The sequence below is a fragment of the Pipistrellus kuhlii genome, unplaced genomic scaffold, assembly GCF_014108245.1.
Source record: "Pipistrellus kuhlii isolate mPipKuh1 unplaced genomic scaffold, mPipKuh1.p scaffold_m20_p_3, whole genome shotgun sequence".
NCBI classification, from domain to species: domain Eukaryota; kingdom Metazoa; phylum Chordata; class Mammalia; order Chiroptera; family Vespertilionidae; genus Pipistrellus; species Pipistrellus kuhlii.
In genome coordinates this window covers 53,770,850-53,794,888 of record NW_023425529.1, presented here as the reverse complement: position 1 = coordinate 53,794,888, position 24,039 = coordinate 53,770,850, and the positions used below count along the sequence as shown (strand labels likewise).

Sequence of the window (24,039 nt, the reverse complement as noted above, 5' to 3'; positions counted from 1 at the left end):
AATGTTGTGAAAGACAAAATGCCCTGGACAATTAAGGAAGTGAATTTATTTCAGCGATTGCAATAGGGAAAATGCTCATTAATGAGAAGCGTCTGTCCTAAAGAAAAGGAGAGAGACCTGAGTTTCATAGGGGCAGGCAAATAAGCGAGTCATCAGCGAGTCCCACGAGAATCATGCGGAAGGAGACAGGTCTTATCTCGGGATGTGTGTGAGCAGGGTGGTCTTTTGCACTTAGCTGGGGTGGTTTCTCCACCACTTCTGCTTTCACAGAGCACAGAAGCTCAGATAAAGGTCAGCATTGCCAATATGCTTTTGTGTTTCTTGGCTGTGCTATTGAAAGTAGGTTGATGGGAGTCATTTATAAGATAGGATAATTTTATGGAAACCACCTAGTCTGTGTCCTTTTTAAATGCAGGAATGGAAGCGCAACCATAAGTGACTTCTCAAGATTACACAGTAAGTTTGGGGGCAGAGTCAGACTCTCATTTAGGGATCTTTTTATTACATCAGGCTCAGTTTAAAAATAAGAAATTTAATAAAAAAGTAACATGATTCTTTTCAGTGATATATAATTTTTATTACTGATCTTTTAACATAAGAATATTAAAAAAATATGAAAGGCTGTTTTCACTCCTAGGAAACAGGGGTTTTTATAAATGGCTATAAATTGTGAAAAATTTCAAAAAAACTCTTATTTTCTCTCCTTCATAGCACAGTTAGGATGTTCAATGTTTAAATTAAATGTTAAATATTTAAATTTTCTCTCTAAATTTTTAAACAGCTTTTTCCAAATGAAGAATGTAAATGAATCATAAAGTGGGAAATCTGTGTCTATTAAAAGAAGGTCTCATCTGTTCTAGAAGAAAAACCAAAACTTAATTGGCTTAAAAAAAAAAAAAGACTTCCCTGAATTGACTAACTCTTAGTTTTAAATATGACTTTTTAATTCTGCAGCAGAGGCATGATTGGGACAAGTCAAATAGACCAATTTATAGTCTTCTGATAAGAAAAACAGTAACAATAATTAACATGTATTGTTACTATCCAGTAGGAACTGTTCTGATCTTTCCCTCCCTCTTTCCCTCCCTCCTTTCCTCCTTTTTTCCTCCTTCCTTCCCTTCCTTTAAAACAATGGTGTTTAATGGGAACCAGATATATGGTTATAATTACATAGTCTGTCACAAAAACCCCATGTGTGGTCAGGAGTTGGAAGGTTATAAAATAATGAGAGTCACAACACGTATAGGAGAAAACCTGTTCCAGAACCTCAGAAGTCAGGCTGATATGGCATTTCTGCAATCCTGTCTGTGGTTACCCCTGGAGTCCATCTTGCCAAGGCCAATCTGCTTGAAGTAATCTCGGACACTGGCCACCTCAGAGCCCCCTTCTTCGGTCTAGACAGCTGCCCTAATCATAGCCTCCTCTGCTACCACGGCGACCAACTCCATAGCTACCCCCACCAGAAAGCATCCTGGTTCCTGTCCTGGGCCATCTAGTTTAGGGGCCTTACATGGTTGCATTCATTCTTCCAAGAGGAGTTCAGACTCTCACATGTAGGATTAGGACACTTCCAATCTCCAGCTCGCTGCTATCCTTCATCGCCGCCACCTCCACTGGGGAGTCCTCCCCCACCACTGCCATCACCTCCATAGTCTCCATGGCCCATGGGTCCTCCTCGCCCTCCACGACCACTGCCACCACCCTGACTGAAATCTGCTCCCTGAGCAGCAAATGGGACCTCGACAGGGATTCCCAGAGAATTCTTTACCATCACACCAGTCGACAACTGCCTAAGCAGAAAGTAGGTGATGCTATTGCCTCTCCCTTCATCTTGCTGGTTTCCCTGTCTGTGTACAGATTAGTCATGGCTGTTCTGTTTTCTTTTTGTAATCTCACCCATGCCTTGCACAAAGAAGCTGCTGTTGTCTGAATTATTCTGTTCAGAATCATTGTGTGTTCCTTGGTCCTGAAGCCCACCACACTTATGGAAGCCAGCACGGTCATGTCCACCCACGCCACCTCCGTGGCCACCTCCATGACCTCTGGTTCATAGCCACTTTGCTGCAGTGGTAACTGCTGCTATTGCTATGACCTCATCCCCCATAGTCCTGCTGGTCTCTCCGGTAGCACTGCCACCACCATCACTCTGGTCCTGATTCCGATAACAACTGCCACTGCTGCCACCACTCATGGGGAGCTGATCTTGGCGACAGTTACCTCTACTACCCACCCCCTCTGCCACCTCCACTGCTACTCTTGTACTGGTTCTGCTGTCCATAGCCCTGAAGAGGATTATGGGAGCTTTGCTGTGCACCACAGCTAGGTTGTGATCCACCATAGCCTGACTGCTGACCGTCGTCCCACTCTGGGGCTGCCATAGTTGCTGCTCTGAGAAATGCTGCTGTAATTTCCCAAGCTGCTGCTAGGAGCCGGCTGCTGGCCACAGCCAGGGTAGAACTGCTGTCCATACGATGAGAACTCTGGCCACTGCCACAGCCAGCAGTTGAGCCATATCCCTGGGGAGCTGACCGAGTGCCTTAGCTGTTCTGGGTTTGTCCTTATATAAGAACCATAGGTGCTCTGGCCATAGCCTGGAGTGTCCCCTGACTGGCTGTAGTCACCATAGCTCTGCTGTCTTTTGGGCAGATTGCTCTTCTGGGAAGCAGCCCTATGGATTGCTGCTGAGGCTGGAAGGCCTGCCACATAGCTTTGAGTTGCTTGTTGAGTATGGTGGTCGTTTGAGGCCATGTCGGTACCCATGCCTGATGCTTTCTGTATATTAACCCATTCAGTCTGATAGCAACCTTATGATGTAGGTCTTTTATTCTCATTTTATAGATAAGAAAATTAAGGTATTGATATATGCAAGTTTGCACCACTGGTCTAGAGCTAGGATTCGAAACCAGACACTGATTTTTTCTTTCTTTCTGTGACTACTGAAATAAAGCCTCTGGGTGGAGGTTTATTACTTGGTGAGTACTATAAAGTAATATTAAAAATAATGTTCTATCCTTTGAAGGATGGAAAATGAATAAGTAAATATTTCATACATAAATGATGAGTCACGTTAGCATTCACTTTTGTAAGAATAAAATATTAATTCGATATAAACATTTAAAAGTTGTGCCTTTTTGTGACATTGTTGAATTTTCTCATCAGGCAGTTAGTCTTAGTGATATCTTCATAAGTTTTAGGAAATAAAAAAAATCCAATCAGTCAGACTTATCTTAGTTAACTTATCTCCTATGCCTTGAGATCTAGAATGATCTTTCATTTTGAAGCAGGGAAATGCTCCTGGGAAAAGGAATGGACATTTTAACTCTACATTTTAGGTTAAAATTAACCTAAATAATCCAATTAGAAATTAACACTCACTTGGATTTTAAGAGTTTCCAAAGAGTTGAGTCTCCTTTGGTAACCCATTATATTTGTAACTTTGACTAAAAATAATTACATTTGGGTTGTTTTACATCTCAAATTCTTCAAAAATGAAATGTGCTTGAAACATATATGTTCATGTTGACCAATGTTACCCCAATAAATTTAATAAATTTAAAAAAATAAAATGTGACAATTCTTTGCCCTTTATATATTGTGAAGATAGCTACTAGAAAGCTAAAGAACTAAGGGATATTTCCAAATTAAAATTCTAGATTTAAGGCAAGCATAAACATTTGGAAAGGAAGAAATTAGCTTTTTTTTTCCTTTTTTTTTTCTTTTTTTAAACTTAGAGCACATCTATAATAGTTTTAACAATAAGATTTTAAAATAAAAACAAACAGAAAAAGGCCAAAGGAAATGAGAATTTTGAAAGCAGCAAGGAAAAGGATAAATAAAAGGTCAACCTGTGGAATGGAAGAAAATATCTTCAAACCATATGTTGATAAGGAGTGGATAAACAAAATGTATAGGAACTTATACAGCTCAACTGCAAAATGTATAAGGGACTCATACAACTTAATCCACTTAAAAATTGGGCAAAGGACATGAATAGACATTTTTCCAAAGAAGATATACAACTGACCAACAGGTACACAAAAAGATGTTCAACATCAATAATCATTAGGAAAGGACAAATAAAAAGTCACAACAAGATATCAAACTCATATCTGTTAGAACAGCTTTCATAAAAAAGATAAGATAAATGTTGGTAAGGATGTGGAAAAAGGGAACCATGGTGCACTCTTGTGGGAATGTAAGTTGTTATAACCAGTATGGAAAACAGTGTGAAGGTTCCTAAAAAATTAAAAATAGGCTTACCATATGTCCAGCAATTATCCCCCTGGCCCCCCTCCCCCCCAAAAAAATACTTAGAGCAAGGACAAAGTTGTAAGAAAAAACACATATTGCCCTGCTTGGCATGGCTCAGTGGCTAGAGCGTTGGCCTGCCCACCATACGGTTGTGGGTTTGATTCCCATTCAAGGGCATGTACCTGGGTTACAGGTTTGAACTCAGTCTGGTCAGGGTGTATGTGGAAGGCAACCAATTGATGTGTCACTTTCACATGAATGTGTTTTCTTTTTTTTTCTCTTTCCCCTTACCCCCTCCCTTCCATCCTGTTTAACAACCAATGGACAATATCTTCCGGTGAGGATTAAAAAAAAGAAAGAAAAGAAAAAGCACATACTCTGCTTGTTTGGAGTAGCAAATCAGGAACATTTCAGAAATTTCTTCTGAAGTAATCTGTCTGTTAAGCCTCAACATAAATAAAAGATCAGAGAACTTATTGAACACTACCTGACCTTTTGCTTTGAGGACCCAGAATAAATGGAAAATGATAACAATAAAGATCTGAGGAAAAAATAACCTCATTAACAGGGGATTAGTTAAAAATTATTGTATAACTGTGCTATGGAATGCTAGGAAATCATTTTAAAAGATTGAAGTAAACCTACATACACAGACACAAAAAAACTCTACCATGTATTAGGTGGAAAAAACAGCCCCAGATCAATATATGTGATATAATTTAGCTAATATTAAATATATATTATAAAAATATATCATCTAATATTTATATGTACACATTATAATTAGTATGCTCTTATTATTATTATTTTTGTTCATTTCAGAGAGGAAGGGAGAGGGAGTGAGAAATAAAAACATCAATGATGAGAGAGAATCATTGATCGGCTGCCTCCTGCACACTCTATACTGGGGATTGAGCCCACAACCCAGGCATGTGCCCTTGACTGGAATCAAACCCGGGACCCTTCAGTCGGCAGGCTGACACTCTCACCACTGAGCCAAACCAGCTAGGGCTAGTATGCTTTTATATGCCAAAAAAATATAAACCAAACTGATAATAGCAAGGTACTTTGAATAGCAGGATAGAAGTGGGGAGAGACTAGGAACTTTTGTGTCTTACATTATACATTTCTGTACTGTTTAATTTTGATAGGTGATTTTCTTTTCTTTTCTTTTTTTTAATATATTTTATTGATTTTGTACAGAGAGGAAGGGAGAGAGATAGAGAGTTAGAAACATCGATGAGAGAGTCATCGATCAGCTGCCTCTTGCACACCCCCTACTGGGGATATGCCCGCAACCAAGGTACATGCCCTTGACCGGAATCGAACCCGGGACCTTTCAGTCCCCAAGCCGACGCTCTATCCATTGAGCCAAACCGGTCTCGGCCATTTTTGCATTTTAAAAAAAGATATTTTTATAAAAATCCTCACCCAAATCTGTAAAAAAAAAAAAAAGAAAAAAAAAATCCTCAGCCAATGATATATTTTTACTGACTTTTAGAAACAGAGGAAGGGGGAGAGAGAAAGAGATATCGGTTGGTTGCCTTTCTGAAGCATCCATCTTATATAAAAACTGTTGCTTGAAATTTTAACCCTGCTATTTGGCTTCTGTAAATGCTTGCTTGCTTAAATAATAAGGAAAATAAGACTATTCCCATTCCAGAGAGGTCATTAAACCTTCTCCGGACGAAATTATCAGTGCTGGCACCAGGCCAGGCCTTTTGGTTGTGGTCTCAAGGCCCCAGCACATAGGGGCTCTTTAAGAACTTGCAAAGGGGGCCAGAAACATCCCATATTTGGGAGAAAAAAAAGGTAAAAACATATAAATAGGAAAAATTCCTCCATGTTGGGGCCCAGAATTTGAGAGACATTTTCCTCTGGACCCAGGCGTAATAAATGTAACTCCATCTTTCTAAGTATTGCTTGGTTCTTCACCAGTTTTCTGTAACATTTTGTATACCTCTCAAGCAGGAATTGAACCCAATATAACTTTTGACACCCTCAAAAGTTAACTATTAATAGCCTACTGTTGACAGGATGCCTTACTCATAACATAAACAGTAATTGATAAATATTTTGTATGTTATATGTACTGAATACTGTACCAAAGTGACTGGATCTGTTTATTTTACAATATAATAAGTAAACTAAAATTGTATTTAAAATTTCAAAATTTTATATAAGGAAAATATCCCCTGTGGTATTATCAAACACTGGAATGAATTATATAAACAAATCACGTACTGTAGAAGGCATTAAAGAATAGATCTATGATATTGACTAAAAATAGGGGGAAGTGATTTTCAGTAAACAAAATTTCTAACTATTTTCACTTTCTTCCTCTTTCAGAAAGCTACTCTTTTACAAGATCCCCTATATGTTAGTGAGCTCGGTCTTGCTATTGGAGGTCAAAAGCCATACAGGTAAGGAGTGGTGATATGATAGAGTTCCCTGGAGGAGTGTTCTCTGCTATGCTTCTCCTAACTCTATGTTGCTGACATTACATTGAGTCTCTACCTCAACTCCTGTCCTAAATTTTAGGCCTGCAAACACTATTACCCACTGGACATCACCTCTTGTAGGTTCCTTAAAGTCAGCATATTCAAAACAAAACTCGGCATCTTCCTTCTGGAACCTAACTTTCCTCTTGTTTCCTAACACGGGGTATGATGTTTTTACCCCCAGATCACTTAAACCTGGATGTCACCTTTACCTTTTCTCCTCCCTTCACTATCACCCACATCTAGCCAATCATCGTATGATTTATTATGCTTTGATATATCTGGGTAACATTCACTTTTTTCCACTGTCACACCCTTGGACCCAGCCTGGTCTCCTAATATTTTCCTAGCTGGCCTCTGCCTTCTGTCTTAGCCCTTTCTATACCTTCTCCATTGCAACAGGAGACTCTTTCAGAAGCACAAATCTGATCATGTGGACTCCTCCCTTAAAGCCTTTGAATGACTCCCCATTGCCCGTAGGAGAAGGTTCTAAAATCTTTAATGCCGATCTTCCTCATGTCTCTCTTCATTTTTTTCCTCCTCCACTATTGTGTCCTCCCCACTCCTACCTTAAGCTCCTGACCCAAATAAACTCACAGTTCTCAGAAGGTTCCCTGTTTATGTGGGAAGCAACCAATCTTTTTGTCTCTCTCATATCAAAGTTTTTCTCCCGCCCTTCTTCCCGTCAACTCTCTTTAAAAATCAATGGGGGGAGGGGGTTGGGGGAAGAGGAAAGCCGAAACTGGTTTGGCTCAGTGGATAGAGTGTCAGCCTGTGGACTGAAGGGTCCCCAGTTCGATTCCGGTCAAGGGCATGTACCTTGGTTGCGGGCACATCCCCAGTAGGGGGTTTGCAAGAGGCAGCTGATTGATGATTCTCTCTCTCATCAATGTTTCTAACTCTCTATTCCTCTCTCTTCCTCTCTGTAAAAAAATCAATAAAATATATTAAAAAGGGGGGGGGGCTCCATAACATCCTGTGCTTATACTTCATGTAGCATTTACCAGTCGGTATTATGGTTGCCTGTTTGATTATGTGCTGCCCTATCATGCAATGTGCTCCTTAAGGGCAGGGACCTGATCACTGGCACATAGAGGCTGCCAATAAGCCTTCAGAGAATGAATGATTGATTGAATGAATGAATGAGATAAGGTAAGATAGAGGCAAGGACCAGATCATAAAGGGCTTTATATTCAAGGCTAAGAAGTGTGGGTTTTACCCAGATTTCATAGTTCTATTCAATATTAGGTTGTTGTCACAGATATCCTTATATTGAAGTAGTGACTTGTGACGTGAAGGCTCTGCCAGTAATTGTGAGACCTTAGAAAGCAAGCAGTACATATTATTAACATTTGTATTTTTCTTACTTAAAACAGTGCTCTGCACATAGAAAACACTTAGTGAACTGATGTCGTTAACGATTTTGATATTAAGTTTAAGTCAAGGGCAAGTTATGAAAGGTCTACAATAATGATGTTTACTAGGGGGTCATATGAATGAGTTAAAAATAAGTTAATTTTAAAAGGTACATGTTCATTTCCCACTGAAGGAACCAACAAATTACAGGAATAACAAATTCTAGGTCTGGAGGAGGAAATACACAACATGAGTCTGAAATAGCCTGTGCCAGAATGCAAAGGGTAACGGGACCCCAAAGAACACATGAGTCCACATGAAGATACTCCTGATAGCCAAAATGGGACAATTTGGGTATCGGAAGAAACAATGAATGAGATGGTTGAAATGCAATAAATATATACAAATTTTAGCACCTCCACACAGAAATAAAAATGCATTGAACTCCATTAGAAGCACATACAAGTATCTTATTTAGATCTTAGGTTTAACAAACAGAATATAAAATAATATCTTTTAGGTAATAGAGGACATTTTAATACAAGACTGGGTATTAGATAGTACCCAGTACCAAAGAGTTATTGATAATTTTGTTGAGTGTGGTAATCATGATATTGTAAGAAAATGTTTGTTTTATAAGTAGGTGTTAAATAACGTAACGTTTGTGATTTCTTTTGTAAAAAGATGGTCATAGAGATAGCTTAGAGGATATCAACATGTTTTCATATGTTAGTCTAAAAGAGTATTAGTTTTAATTTTGGTGTTTACTTACAGTGATTTAAAGCTAATTGCACATTAAAATGGGCTCTAACTTTGTATATGAATGGCTTGAAACTTATCCCTGATGGCAAGAAGGAGACTTTGGCCACTATCTTGACTCAGGAAAAGTATATTTCTTACAAAGTTGATTTGTGATGGCAACATATTTAAAATGCAGTGATTTAAAATGCACTCTCTGGAATATACTATATGCACAAGACACACAAGAAATGGTCTTTGCCTGCAAAGCACCTTCAGTTGAAAAGAAATAAATATTCTTTAGGTTTTTAAATTAGAACTCTACCACAAGTGTGAGTTCTGTAACCTGACCATTGTAAACATATACACAGTGTTTCTGGGATTATTTATTTATTTATTTATTTATTTATTTTTGTTAATCTTCACCCAAGGATATTTTTCCTATTGGTTTTTAGAGAGGGTGGTAGGGGGAGAAAGTGAGAGAAACATCGATGTGAGAGAGACATATTGATTGGTTGCCTCCAGCATATACCCCAGCCAGGGCTGGGAATCCAGCCTGCAACCTAGGTACCTGCCCTTGACCAGAATTGAACCCTGGACCCTTCAGTCTGCAGGTCTAACCACTGAGCAAACTTGCTAGGGCTATAAGATTTCATTTTTATTATATGTCTGAAAACATGAAAAATATAGACAAAATAGAGCTTATCATTAGATCAATAATTCTTTTTGCCACATTGTTTGGATGAATTTGTTTTTTAGCTGATGAAAATATAGAATATTTGTTAACATGAATATAATTTCCCTTTAGTCCTCAACTGAATAATGGAGTCTTCTGGTACTGACTTTTTCTTATTTAAATAAGCCAAAGGAAGTTTGTCATCTATGTAAAAGCAAAAGTTCTCTGAATGTTCCAAGAAACTGACTATATATAACTCCTCTGTAGAAATATAGATTCTTGAATCTAATTTGAAAAATTATAAAGCATATGACCTTAATTTATATATGCATTGATTTTTAGTATAAAGAGATTAATGTGCTTTTTCTTATGAAATCTGTTCTGATCTTTTGAAAAAAAAATACTTTAGTATAACAATCTATTATCATAGGTGCCAAAGGATAAAAATGGTTTTTTTCCCAAGGATCTTTGCAAATTGCTGATTCCCCTACTGGAAAAGACTAGAAAACCAACTTCAAGATAATTTTGCTGATACTGTATTTTTTCTGAGATTTTGCTTTTCTAAGCTCATTTATTTGTGAAAACTACATTTCCGCTGGTTTTGGAGTTCTCAGAGGACAGAGGGATTTTACAGTTATTCTTTGAATGCAATGTAGCAGTAATTAGAAATGTATATGTAGGAAAATAAAATCTCAGAGCTCATTCCTACTTTATTTAGAAACTATTTATTAAACACAGTATGCTAAGCACATGTGGTAAAGTATCAAAACAGCATAATGAGACAGATTCTATTATTACCCTCATTTTATAGATGAGGAAATTGAGGCACAGACAGACCAGGTAACTTGTCTATGGTTATTACCTAGCTGAGTAGGGGCAGATCTAGGATTCCAATTAATTTGTCTGAGCTGCCCCTGATGCTTATAATCATATTCTTCTGCCTCTATTATGGCTATCACTGAATTTTTAATGATTATTTACCTTCCTGTATCTCCACTAGAAAATAAACTGTTTTTCAGGAAGTCTGAAAAAACTTTTTTTTGTTTGTTTGTTTGGTTGGTTTTTTTCTTTTGTTAATCCTCACCCGAGGATATTTTTCTATTGATTTTTTTAGGAAGAGTGGAAGAGAGAGGGAAAGAGAGTAGAAACATTGGTTGGTTGCCTCCTGCACAAGCCCCGACCATTAGTCTGAGGAGGAGCCTGCAATTAAGGCACATGCCCTTGACCAGAACCAAACCTGGGATCCTTTGGTCCTCAGAATGATGCTCTATCCACTGAGCCAAAACAGCTAGGGCTGGAAGTCTGAATCCCTACGGCATAGGGAAAATAATAGTCAATAATATATATATATATTTTATGCTTTTCTTTTTTTAATTTAATAAATCTTTATTGCTCAGGTTATTACAATTGTTTCTGCTTTTCCCCCCATAGCTCCCTTCCACCTGGTTCCCACCCCACCCTCTGCCCTTACCTCCCTCCCCGCCCCAACATTGTCCTCATCCATAGGTGTAAGACTTTTGTCCAATCTCTTCCCACACCCCCCAACACCTCTTTCCCCCTGATAATTATCAATCCACTCCCTTTCTTTGCTCCTAATTCTATTATTTTCACCAGTTTATTCTGTTCCTCAGATTTTTAATTCACTTGATTTTTAAATTCACTTATGGAGATATATGTATTTGTTTATCATAATTTTAATCTTTTTTTCTTCCTCTTCCTCTTCTTAAAGAATACCTTTCAGCATCTCATATAATACTGGTTTGGTGATGATGAACTCCTTTAGCTTTTTCTTATCTGTGAAGCTCTTTATCTGCCCTTCAATTCTGAATTATAGCTTTGCTGGGTAGAGTAATCTTGGTTGTAGGTTCTCACTATTCATCACTTTGAATATTTCTTGCCACTCCCTTCTGGCCTGCATAGTTTCTTTTGAGAAATCAGCTAATAGTCGTATGGGTGCTCCCTTGTACGTAAATAACTTTTTCTCTTGTTGCTTGTAAAATTCTCTCTTTGTCTTTTGCCCTTGGCATTTTAATTATGATGTGTCTTGGTGTGGTCCTCTTTGGATTCCTTTTATTTGGGGTTCTATGTGCTTCCTGGACTTGTAAGTATATTTCTTTTACCAGGTGGGGGAAGTTTTATGACATTATTTCTTCAAATAGGTTTTCAGTATCTTGCACCCCCATAATTCGGATGTTGGTAAGTTTGAAGTTGTCCCAGAGGCTTCTTACACTATCTTCAACTTTCTGGATTCTCTTCTCTTCTTGCTTCTGTGAAGGAGTGTCCTTTGCCTCTTTGTATTCCAAATTTTTTACTTGATTCTTGTGTTTCTCTAGTCTGCTGTTGGGCCTCTGTAATAATATTTTTTATTTCAGTCAGTGCTAGTTGGTCCTTTTTCATATCCTTGAGGGTCTCGTTAAATTTATCAGCCTTTCAGCTGATCGATGACTCTCTCTCATCGATGTTTCTAACTCTCTATCTCTCTCCCTTCCTCTCTGTACAAAAATCAATAAAATATATATTTTAAAAAAATTATCAGCCTTTTCTAGGAAATTCTTAAAAAACCTTATAAGTGTGGTTTTGAACTCTATATCCAGACTTTGGTTCTCCTCCATTTTTTTTTTGTTTGAGATCTATTTCCTTGTCTTGGCATTTTCGCTGCTTCCCTGAGTTGGTAGAATGGCTTTGTGTGTTTGGTGTCCTATATGGCCCAGTGAGTCAGCCTCCCCTTACCTGAGGTAGACACTCTTGGTGCTCCTCTTTGTGGACTGTGCGAACAGCCTTATTGTAGTTAAGTCTTGATTGTTGTTGCTATCACTGGGAGGAATTGACCTCCAGGCCAATTGGATATGAGTATCAGCTGTGTCTACTCCGGGATACCTTCTATATTGGAGACAGTCTTATAGGATCAGACTTGCAAAATTGCAAAAGCCTCTGTGCTCAGCTTGGATGGGGCGGAGTCTCAGGGCTGAGCCAACAGTCTTGGCTTCCCGTCAGTCCTGCCCTTGTGCACGGGCCTCAGACCTCTGCCTTCCAAGGATCCCCTGAGTTTCCACCTGATAGTCCAGATTTCCCCTCCAAGAGTGTGGGTGCCCCAGGGGCTCACCCAGAATTGGGTTGGGTCTCTGTAGTCTGGAGCTTCTGACTCCTTTCGCTATGGAGAGGCTGCGGCAACCTCCGCAGTCAAACCTCTCTGTGCGCACTCACTCACGCACGACTCTAGACCCTGCCCGCTGCAGCTCCCAGCTCCCCCAGTCTCCCAGTCTCCAAGTCTCCAGGTGCCTTTCTCTACAGTCCAGACTCCACTCGTATGAGCCTGGGTCCACAGGGTTTTGGCCGGGGTTGGGGTGCAGTGCAGTCAGAATTGGGGTGCAGTGCAGTCGGGGGCTTCCTTTCCCCTCCCGCCAGCCAGGGACTCGGCTGCCCTCCCTCTCTGCGAATGAACGTCTCCCTACCTCAGCGCTTTGTGGCTCCCCTGATCCAGGAGCCTCTTTCCTTTTTTCTAATTGTAGATTTTCCCACTAAGCCAGCTTTCCTGTGGTTTTGGATGATGTTCATTCTGTCTTTTAGTTGTTGTTTTGAAATTGTTGTGCGAGGCGGCAGTTTAGGTGCTAACCTAGGCTGCCATCTTGGTTTTCTCTTCAATAGTCAATAATATTGTAACAATTATGTGTTGTGCCAGGTGAGTACTAGACTTATCAGAGAAATCACTTTGTAAGTTATATAAATGTCTAACCACTGTGCTGTATACTTGAAATTAATCTATAATAATCTATAATAATAAAAAATATATAATATGCTAATTAGACTGGATGTCCTTTCAGATGAAGCTGGGGCTGTGAGGGCTGAGGCAAGCCACTGTGGCTGCAAGGGCCAAGCCCCTTGCACAAATTTTGTGCATTGGATCTCTAGTATAAAGTAATATTGAATGTCAACTGTTTTTGAAAAATAAAAATAAAATATCCTAAATAGGAAAAAATAATTGGTATTCCTTAACTGCTGTCTCTTATCATTTTTTACATGTAAAGTTTCCTTATGTTTCTGTAGATCTGAAGAGAAAATCAAGCACTTCAGTCAACTTAAATCTGAACTTTTTCTTAAAGACAATACTTTGAGGAAGATAGTTTGTTTAATTACAGAACTTAAAGTAGCAGCCCAGAAAAACTACATTCTTAAAAGGCTTTTCTGGAAAGTAGGTGTTTTATTTTTAACCTTTAAAATGTGTTTCACCTGTTTACCAAATGCAGCATATTCAAGGATCAAGTAAAATACTGTGTAAAAAATGTCACCTTGTGTTTTAATGCTGTATTTTACAATGCTGACTAAATTTAATGTAATTGTGCCTTAACCCGGGAAATGTGATGTAATTAATGTATGTGTGTGTTGGGGTGGCATAGATGGGAAGAGTGGTAGCAAAAAGATAGTAACTTGTATAAATCGGGTTTACAGAATCAAAGAAAAGAGTAACCAGGAGGGGCAAGCTTCTGGCCTATGAGATATATGAGTAGAGACAGTGAGATGAGAAAGTTAATTGAAGAAGTTTTATATGAAGGTTTCCCTACAACAAAAATATACATTAAAAAATTACTTTTGATTGTTTTGAGTTAAAACAACCTAGCTCTCATTCAGCAAGTTTACAGACTTACCCTATAAGACTTGCTCAGTTTCATTTTCACCTGAAGCTTTGGGTGAAAGGTACTGAGAAGGTATTGAGAAGTCCTGGTTAGTGCTGGTGCTGGTGCGAATGAGGCCCATTCTCGACAGTGGCCCTATTCATAGTTGCCACCATTTCATGAGCAGTTGTGATGTGCACAGACTCCCCAACCATACAGGACAGTCCTGGCCATTCCTTAGATCCTAAATGTTCCACATGTAGGATGAGCAACTATTCTGGTTTGCCCACTGTAGGGTGACCAACTGTCCCAGCTGACCATCCCACTCAAGATTTAGGACATTTTTATCACCCCAAAAGGTGACATGTGCCCTTTGGCAGTCATTTCTTCCCAACCCTAGCCTCAGGCAACTATTGTGTTTTTTGTAACTACAGATTAGTTTTGCCTGTCCTAGGATGCCACTTACACGGAATTGTACACAAAATTGTATTTTGTGTCTGGCTTCTTTGGCATAATATTTTTGAGATTTTTTTCATGTTGTTACAGGTAGGTAAGAATTCCTGAACCAGTGATCAAGTGGGAGTGAAAATTCCTGAACCAGTGATCAAGTGGGAGATGATAGTAACAGATATTTATTAAGCACTTATGATATGCTAGCTACTATACAGGTTTTATAAATATTATCTTATTTAATCTTAATATCAATTCCATAGGGGACATTATTAAGCCTATGGTAGAGATGAAGAAACTGAGTCACAGAGTATACCCGAAAGTTGCCAAATGTCATTCAGCTCATCAGTGGCAGAGCTGGGATTTGAACTCAAGAACCTGGTCCCAGAGTCTGTGTGTAAAACTACCACACTATGCTAATCTATCAGGGCTCTGGGTAAGCCCAAGCACTTCTGATGAGCCTGGTGACCATCTTGTTCCTCCTCTCTATCCCTCTCTTCACCTGTCATCCTCAGCCTCTTCCCACGCCATATAATCTCAACAAGGGCACACATAGCCCTGTCTAAGCAAAGAATCTAAGTTGTCACTAGTTTTAAAAAAAGTTCTGGGGAAATATTGAACAATAGAGAAACAGAAAAGAGAAACATTACATTTCTCATTAGTACCAACTTGCCTGATTTCATGGGCCAGTGCTTATTTTCATGCTTGATTTATCTCATGAGACCGGATAGGAGACAGAAAAATGCTTCCCTCACCATACTCCAGTGTTTATGTTGGCAGGAATGGCAATGTACATTTCCAATGCATTAACAGAAGTATTAATGTCATGCTGGGCATCTTCATAGGCTACACGCATGCTCTACATTTGTTTTTGTAACAGTAAACATTTCTAAATGAGAACTTATCTAGCCTTGATTTCATTATATATTCACAAAGGGCAAATTACTTTTGAAAGACAAGAATTAAAGTAGCCCCCAGTTAATATTCTAAGGTAACTAAATGACTTGCCTGAGATTATCACTTACTTCTGGATACTCTTCAATATCAATGGTCGAATCAAGTCTAGAAGGCATCTCCCAGCATCACTCTCTCTAGACTTCAGCTCTTGCTCTGTTCACCAGGACAACTGTCTCCTGATTATAAGTAAAAGTATGTTTTCAGTGCAAGTTATGCTAGTATTAACGAGATTTATTTTAACTCACTTCCTGGTCAACGAAGAAATAATTTTTTCTTCTTTTTATTATTATGTAGGCATGGAGAGTTTGACCAATAGATACTGTAACTTCATCATATTTCCTGCTTGCTTTCACAGACCAGTGACCTTTTCTATTTCCTAGTGAACAAACTTCAAGAGTACTTACCAGAGTCTAGGGATAAAGATGCACTTCAAAATAAAAGCCAAAGAGCTGATGAGCTTGTGTAAGTACTAACTGGATAATCACACATATTATTTTTCCCTAGGTGTTAAAGATAAATGGAAGGCACTAGACAAAATGTATACTGCTTTAATGACTAATGGTGCTGTAAGTTTTGCTTCACATAGGATTTATAAAATAGCATTCCTTTTGTTCTAATTTTAAAAGAAAGATTACACAAGAAACTAGAAATATTGGCTGTCCTAAAGAGGAAAAATTGGGTGCTCTGGAGGAAAGACACTTTTTATTGTATATATATTTTTTGCCTTTGAAATTCTGAGCCAAATATTATCTACTTGAAAAAGTTAAATTATTTTTTAAAAGTAGTGCATAATTATTATAAAAATTTTGGGAAATGCACAAAAATATAAAAATGATTTTTAATCCAGATATTCATGCATTCAGCAAATATTTTTGAGTGCTTACTATGTAGCAATCATAGAATAGGCACTCAACGAGGGTTGGCAATTTGATATATAGACTTTCCTTCCTGTACTGTACTTTTTTCCACATAGGTACCTGAGTGCAGTTCTGTTAAGGATTACTGACTTTGTGGAATTTTACATTTGTATTGAAATCATGCCATTTCCATGTTTGTTTGTTTTCTCTATGTTTTCTAGGGCATGCATTGAAATTATACAGACACTGGGACTGATGTTCAGAGAAACAGAAACTGAGCCATCACGTATGAACACATTGGCAGCTAAGAAGTAAGGTTTCTTAGAAAATATTAGGACCTTGTAGTTGTAACCCATTAACTACTCTGTTGAATTCTTCCAAAACTCATAGCTCTATAACTTCTCTTTTTATCCCCTTGTAAATATATTAAACTCTTGTCTCTCTACTTTATTCTATGAACAGATTATTGGCACATGCTGAGTTCTCTCTGTCTCTCTGTATTATCATATTAAGAACATAAAGATTTTCTTAGCATAATTTTATCTTTTGTCATTGTCTGATGGGCTTGAAAAAGAGCAATGACCCACAGTACATTAAAAGCCAGGGGGTTCTCTACTAGAATTTTCCAGAGTACCCTCATATCCACAAAACAGAAAAATTACATTGCAAAGGCAGAAGTTATGGTAGCTTCATTTAATATATAATTATGTGACCTTGGAGTGAATGATGTTGGATTTATTACCATCTTATATAATAATCCTAATAATAAAGTGGTAATATGCAAATTGACCCTCACACCCTCACAAAGATGGCTACTTACGACCAGGCTGTGGGGGGTGGGGGCGGCCCGGGAAGAAGGGGGGTGAGTTAGTGAGGGACTCAGCAGCAGGCTGCATGGGGTGACCAGACCAGCAGGGGGGGGGGGGTAAGAGATAACTAAACAATTGAACAAGCAGGTTGCCTGGGATGACCAGGCCAGCAGGGGGTTAGTGAGGGACTGCCAAATGAATGAACAAGCAGGCTGCGTGGAGCGGCCAGGTTGGGGGGGTGGGGCAGTAAGAGGTTACCAGACTGGTGGTAGTGGTGGTGGTGGGGCCAATTAAGAGCGACCAGACTGGCAGGGAGGGGGAAGTTAGGGGTGACTAGGCAAGTAGGCAGGCAGGTGAGCAATTAGGAGCCAGTGGTCCAGGATTGTGAAAGGAATGTCTGACTGCTGGTTTGGCCATATAATTTCTGTTGCAATTACTCAACTCTGTTACAGTAGTACAAAAGCAGTCACAGACAATACACATAAATGAATGGCCATAGCTATGTTGCAATAACATCTTATTTACAAAAACAGCATCTGGACCATTTGGCCTCCAGGCTAGTTTGTTGACCCCTGGAAAATATACTCTTGTTCTTTACTCTGTATATTTCTTAATGCAGCTGGTGGTACTACCATTTCCCCTATCTCCAAGATGGAAACTCAAGATCATTTCAAATACTTCTGTTTTCTCCCGCACTGAAATTATTGCTAAATCATGTTGCTCTTTTTGTGTACCTTTTGGTCCCTATCTTTCTCTATTCAAGTTGAAAAACACACACACACTCACTCTTACCAACTTATACTATAAAGTGTTGTATTTTAATTGTTCTGTCTTACATTTGGTTTGAGCACATTAGCCCTGCTATATCGTTTCTTTCCTTAGATGACTAATGCTTTTCAATATATATTATAGCAATATATATTGCTATAACAGAGTGTGGCTGTAACACTAACTTCTCAGCCAATATTGATCTGCAGAGGGTTCAGTCATGTTACCCATAGCATTGCTAGTAGAGTAAATATCTAATATTACTGTATTAGTCTTCTATTGCTCTGTAACAAACTCAGTGGCTTAAAACGATAAATTTTCTATCCCAGTTTCTGTGGATCAGAAAGTCTTGGCATAGTTTAGTTGGATTCTCTGCTCAGAGTTTCACAAGGCTGAAATCAAGGTGTCAGCAGGGGGTGCAATCTCATATGAAGCTTGGGGTTCTCTTCCAAAATCATGTGGGTGGTCGTTGGCACAATACATTTCCTTACAGCTATAAACTCATGATGGCTTGCTTCTATTTTTAAACCTCTTTTTCCTTTAAAAAAAAAAATCTTTATTGTTTAAAGTATTACATAAGTCTCCTTTTCCCCTCATTGACCTCTCCCTGGTCGTCCCCACCCCCAACACATGTCCTCACCCCCCTATTGTCTGTGTCAATTGGTTATGTGCATATGCATGCATACAAGTCCTTTGGTTGATCTCTTACACACACACACACACACACACACACACACACACACACACACACCTTCCCTCATAGGTTGGACAATCTGTTCGATGCTTCTATGTCTCTGGTTCTATTTTTTTTTTAAATATATTTTATTGATTTTACACAGAGAGGAATTGAGAGGGACAGAGAGTTAGAAACGTCGATGAGAGAGAAACATCGACAAGCTGCCTCTTGCACACCCCCTACCAGGGATGTGCCCGCAACCAAGGTACATGCCCTTGACCGGAATCGAACCCGGGACCCTTCAGTCCGCAGGCCGACGCTCTATCCACTGAGCCAAACCGGTCCCGGCTCTGGTTCTATTTTTGTTCATCAGCTGTGTTGTTCATTATATTCCACAAATGAGTGAGATCATATGATACTTATCTTTCTCTGACTGGCTTATTTCCCTTAGCATAATGCTCTCCAGTTCCATCCATGCTGTTGCAAATGGTAGAATTCCTTCGTTTTTATCACAGCATAAAATTCCATTGTGTAGATGTACCACAGTTTTCTAATCCACTCATCTGTTGATGGGCACTTAGGCTGTTTCCAAATCTCAGCTTGAATTGTGCTATGAACACAGGGGTCCATATATCCTTTCTGATTGGTGTTTCTGTTTTCTTTGGATAAATTCCTAGAAGTGGGATCACTGTGTCAAATGGGAGCTCCATTTTTAGTTTTTTGAGGAAACTCCATAGTGTTCTCCACAGTGGCTGCACCAGTCTGCATTCCCACCAGCAGTGAAGGGTGGTTCCTTTTTCTCTGCATCCTCATGTTGGCTTGCTTCTTGGCAGGAGAATATCTCTGAGCTCAGGAAAGGGCTAAGCTCCCTTTTAAACAGTTCACCTGATTAGATCAGTTCTATCCAGGATAATCTTCCTTTGCTTAACTCAAGTCAACTAATTAGGAACCTTAATAAAATAGGCAAAATCCATTCACCTTTTTCATCTAACAAAATATAATCATAATTGTAATACTCTAACATATTTATAAGTCCTGCCCAAATTTAAGTGGGAGGAGTTATATACTGTGTACATACTGTGTACATACAAGAGGGCAGAAATCTTGGGAGGCATCTAAGAATTCTGTCTTTTATACACTGAAATCTGAGACTATGAATTTTTTCTTCATTGATTTTTAGAGAGAGAGGGATAGATAGAAACATATATGAGAGAGAAACATCATCATTCGGCTGCCTCCTGCATGCCACCCATTGGGCATGGAGCCCGAAACCTGGGCATATGCTCTGACCGGGAATCAAACGGGAGACCTCTTGATTGCTAGGTTGACACTCAACCGCTGAGCCACACTGGCCAGGCTGCATTTGCCTTTTGAAGTCTGTATTTTAAAATATAGTACATTCAAAATTCTTACATTGGAAATAATAACAATTTAAACAGTGAAAGTATCAAATGTTGGCACTATTTTTTCATTCCTGTAAGTCTTTATCTTCAGGATGAAAATACCACTTTGATGAAAATTTCTTCTATCTACTATTGGCCTAGTGGATTTTAAATTGAATTGGCAGGAAGAGAAGATTACAAATTAAGTTCCATTTGAGCAAATAAAAAAAGCATTGAATCATTTCAATATTTTCCTCTATTTTTTCATAAGTAGAGATTTTATTAGTTCAACCCCACTTCCTTGTATTCTTCTTGAAATGCACCACAATGCTTTCATGTTTCAGTATTGTTTGATTGAAGTGATATATTATCACAGCATGTGAACCAGAATCTGAGCATTAGCCTTAGAAATGTGATACTTTGAAGAGAAGCTGTGGCTGAAAATAAAATACTGTAATTAAATATAACTGAATGGACTGTCAGTTCAAACTTAATATCAGGAAAAGCTTCGAAATGGTGTAATGGAGTGTTTTGCTAGTTTTGGAAGGGTCTTCTAAAAGTAAGATTGGGCATTTATATACTTATTTTGTGAGGGGGAAGAAGTCTTTGTAGATAAATAGGTTACAGTAAAATTAATAAAGTGATATTTTTGGTGGGAATAAAAACTCTGAGTCTTAGTGGCTCTCCACCCTGCCTCTAGCTCTTGGCTTCTGCCTTCATACTGGATTCTTTTGGTGATGAGGCCTTGGTGGACATGCCAGGCCTTCTTGGGCCCTTGGGGACCGCTGTCTTCCTGATCAGTGGTTTGGGTACCATCTTGGACTCATTGTCCTTAGTAGCAGCAGCAGCAGCCTTGGATCTCAACCCTCTCCTAGCACCCTGGGCAGTGGCCTCTTTAAGGAACTTGTTCCCTAGCTTCTTTTTCGCTGGGGAAGTCACACCATTTTCACCCTTGGTGACTGTGGGTTTTGAACTTGAGTCCTAGCTTTGGTTTTCCTGTAGGCCTTGGCATCTGATGGGCTGTCCTTCTTTGACTCTAACCTTTGGCTTCCTATGGGCCCACTGGCACCAAGAGCAGTCTTTGTGGCCTTGTCTGGATGTTGGGGGGCCTTCCTGGCCTTGCCCATTCTTGCCTCTTCCCCCTTGGGCTGACCATCTTTCTTGGGGGCCTCCTCCTTGGCCTCACCAAAATGCTGGAGGGAAGGAGGAGGGGGCAACACGATGGCTATCTTCCTGGGCTGGATTTTTTTTTAAATTTGAAGCTGCCAATGGTCCCACTGGCCCTGGAGTTGATGGGCCTGATGAGGAGGCCATGCTGCATGAAGATTGGCCATTTTTAAATAGCTGAATAAAACGTAAGCAAATATCTTATTGGACATGTCCTGCTTTTTTTGAGAAGTATGCTAACCTACATGATTCTTCTTTTGCAGATAAGAGAACTAGATCTGTTTGTTGTTGTTGTTTTTTTGAGTTGGGGAAAGTGGTAGAGGGGGAATTAATTTTTAAAAATATATTTTATTGACTTTTTTTTATAGACAGGAAGGGGAGGGATAGAGAGAAACATCGATCAGCTGCCTCCAGCACATCCCCTACTGGGGATGTGCCTACAACCAAGATACATGCCCTTGACTGGAATTGAAACTAGGACCCTTTAGTCTGCAGGCTGACACTCTATTCACTGAGCCAAATTGGTTAGGGCAGGAACTAAATTTCTATTATAATTGTTGTTAATCATGAACTTCTAATCATAGTAATGATTTCAATGACTATAAAAAGAACAGGAAGCCTCAACTATTACTAAACAGGGATTGTTTATAGTTTTCTTTAGTCCATTATTAAAGGAAAGCTTATGGTTATAGAGAATTTTTATACAATCCTATTTGAAATGTTTTTATTACTCCTACCTGTCAAAGCTACTCTGATCTTGTCATCAGTTGGTCAACTGTATTTCTAGTCATCTGCTTTCAGCTCCTGTTCAAGGACACATGGGTTGTACAACACATATGAAGATGGTGTTGTTAACCCAGCACCTCAGGATCTTCAGTTTGAATTATAATTTTTTTCTTTTTATTTTTGAATCACATGGTACACTATTCAAACATGTAATAACATCCTATATAATATATAAAAGCTAATATGCAAATAGACCAATTGGCAGAACAACCGAAACAACCGAACAACCAGACAATCGGTTGCTATGATGTGCACTGACCACAAGGGGGCATGTGCAGAACATGGCAGGCATTAGCCGAGGTGGGATGATGGAGCAGGTGAGCTGGGTGTCAGATCAAGGCGGGGTGAGGTGGAGAACCTCTGATGGTTACTAAAAATTCTTTGCTCCTGCATGCTGCAGTCCTGCCAGGCACATCTGCTGCGGGTGCTGACCCTGCTTACACCCACTGCCATGCCAGCCCTGCTTGCACCTGTGGCCCAGCACCGGTCCTGATCACTCTGCACCATCAGTGGGTGCGAGTGGCGACTGCAGGCCCTAATAGCCCTTGAGGACTTCTTCACCTTCTCCCATTCCTTCCAAACCCCCCCTGGACTCCCACCCACCCCACTAGCATCCACTGCTGGTGCTAGCCCCACTTACCCCATACCATCAATGGGTGCAAGCAGGGCCAGTATCATCAGCACGTGGGAGTGACAGTGATGGGAGCAGAGCCACAGCAGGAGTTGCCAGGTGAGGTTGCGGAGGGTGGGCCGAGACCCGCCCCTGTACCTACTGTAGCATTGTGGTCCACAGTTCCTTTTAAGGTGCACGAATTCGTGCACTGGGCCTCTATTTTAAGATATTTATTACTGTACATTAGTGGACAGTACACTGAATTTGAAAGCAACAGGTCTAATGTTTAATTTTTATTATTTTTTATCCTCACCCGAGGATATATTTATTTATTTTAGAGAGAGGAAAGGAGAGAGGGAGAGAGACAGAGAAGGAAACATTGATTGGTTGCCTCCTGAATGTGCCCCAACCAGAAATCAAACCTGCACAACCTTTTGATGTATAGGATGACAGCCAACTGAGCAACCTGGCCAGGGCTTAATATTAGTTTTATTAATAGCCAGTGGTCTTCAGTAAACCCTCTGAAATGCTTTCTCTAAAAAAGAATTTTAGAATAAAACAGCTTGTGATCGAACGAGCATTTTTAAAGAAATGCTTCAGCCCTGCCGGCATGGCTCAGGTGGTTGTCATTATCCCACGTACCAGTCAGGGCACATGCCTGGGTTGTGGGCTCGATTCCCACAGGGAACATACAAGAGGCAGCCGATAGATGTGTCCATCTGTCCCTCTCCCTTCGTCTCTCTGAAATAGAAACATTTTTAAAAGATGCTTTAGACTGTTTCTTTGTCCTGGAGATATACAGGGCACATACATTAGCATATTAAAGCCTCTGAGAAGTTCTGTAGTAAAGATATCCAGTGAACTTGGTTAAATCAAGTATTTCTCATTCCTCTTTTGAACACAACCTATTTACTATAATGTTGCCTGAAATTATCTACATTAATAAAAGGGTAATATGCTAATTACACCGGGAGACCTTTTAGACGTCTTTCCGGACAAAGCCATGATGGCGGGGCTGAGGCAGAGGGGGCCAGCGGGGGGGACCAGTTGTGGGCAAGCAGGCCAGCAAGAGGGGGAAGTCGGGGGCAAGAAGGCCGGCATGCAGAGTGGTTAGGGGCAATCAGGCAGAGCCACAGGTGAGTAGTTAGGAGCCAGCAGTCCCGGATTGCAAAAGGGATGTCCGACTGCCAGTAGTCAGGCATCCCCCAAGGGGTCCTGGATTAGAGAGGGTACAGGCTGGGCTGTTGGGGGGTGTGGGGGGAGAAACTCCTCACTCCCATGCACAAATTTCATGCACCGGGCTTCTAGTTAATCCATAAAAAACCCTTTGGAGCTGAAACCGGTTTGGCTCAGTGGATAGAGACAAAAGGTCTCGGGTTCAATTCTGGTCAAGGTCATGTACCTTGGTTGCGGGCACATCCCCAGTAGGGGGTGTGCAAGAG

The 24,039-nt window shown here is 39.8% G+C and overlaps 1 protein-coding gene, 1 long non-coding RNA gene and 1 pseudogene across 3 annotated transcripts in view; 1 reads left to right on the top strand and 2 right to left on the bottom strand.

The window, feature by feature from the left end:
- The window catches only part of LOC118730721, a 100,087-nt gene that overhangs the window by 40,176 nt on the left and 35,872 nt on the right, over positions 1–24,039 (bottom strand). For both annotated transcript variants that reach the window (XR_004991591.2, XR_006742863.1), the window contains exon 2: positions 15,608–15,715. This is a non-coding gene — a long non-coding RNA (uncharacterized LOC118730721). The remainder of the gene's footprint in view (positions 1–15,607; positions 15,716–24,039) is intronic.
- Positions 1–24,039, top strand: part of CUNH12orf56 (chromosome unknown C12orf56 homolog) — a 74,910-nt gene that overhangs the window by 41,997 nt on the left and 8,874 nt on the right. The window contains exons 5-8 of the mRNA XM_036458867.2: positions 6,601–6,674; positions 13,567–13,711; positions 15,895–16,001; positions 16,618–16,707. Of these exons, the coding sequence (XP_036314760.1) occupies positions 6,601–6,674; positions 13,567–13,711; positions 15,895–16,001; positions 16,618–16,707 (416 nt within the window). The remainder of the gene's footprint in view (positions 1–6,600; positions 6,675–13,566; positions 13,712–15,894; positions 16,002–16,617; positions 16,708–24,039) is intronic.
- LOC118730718 lies at positions 1,131–3,503 on the bottom strand (annotated as a pseudogene).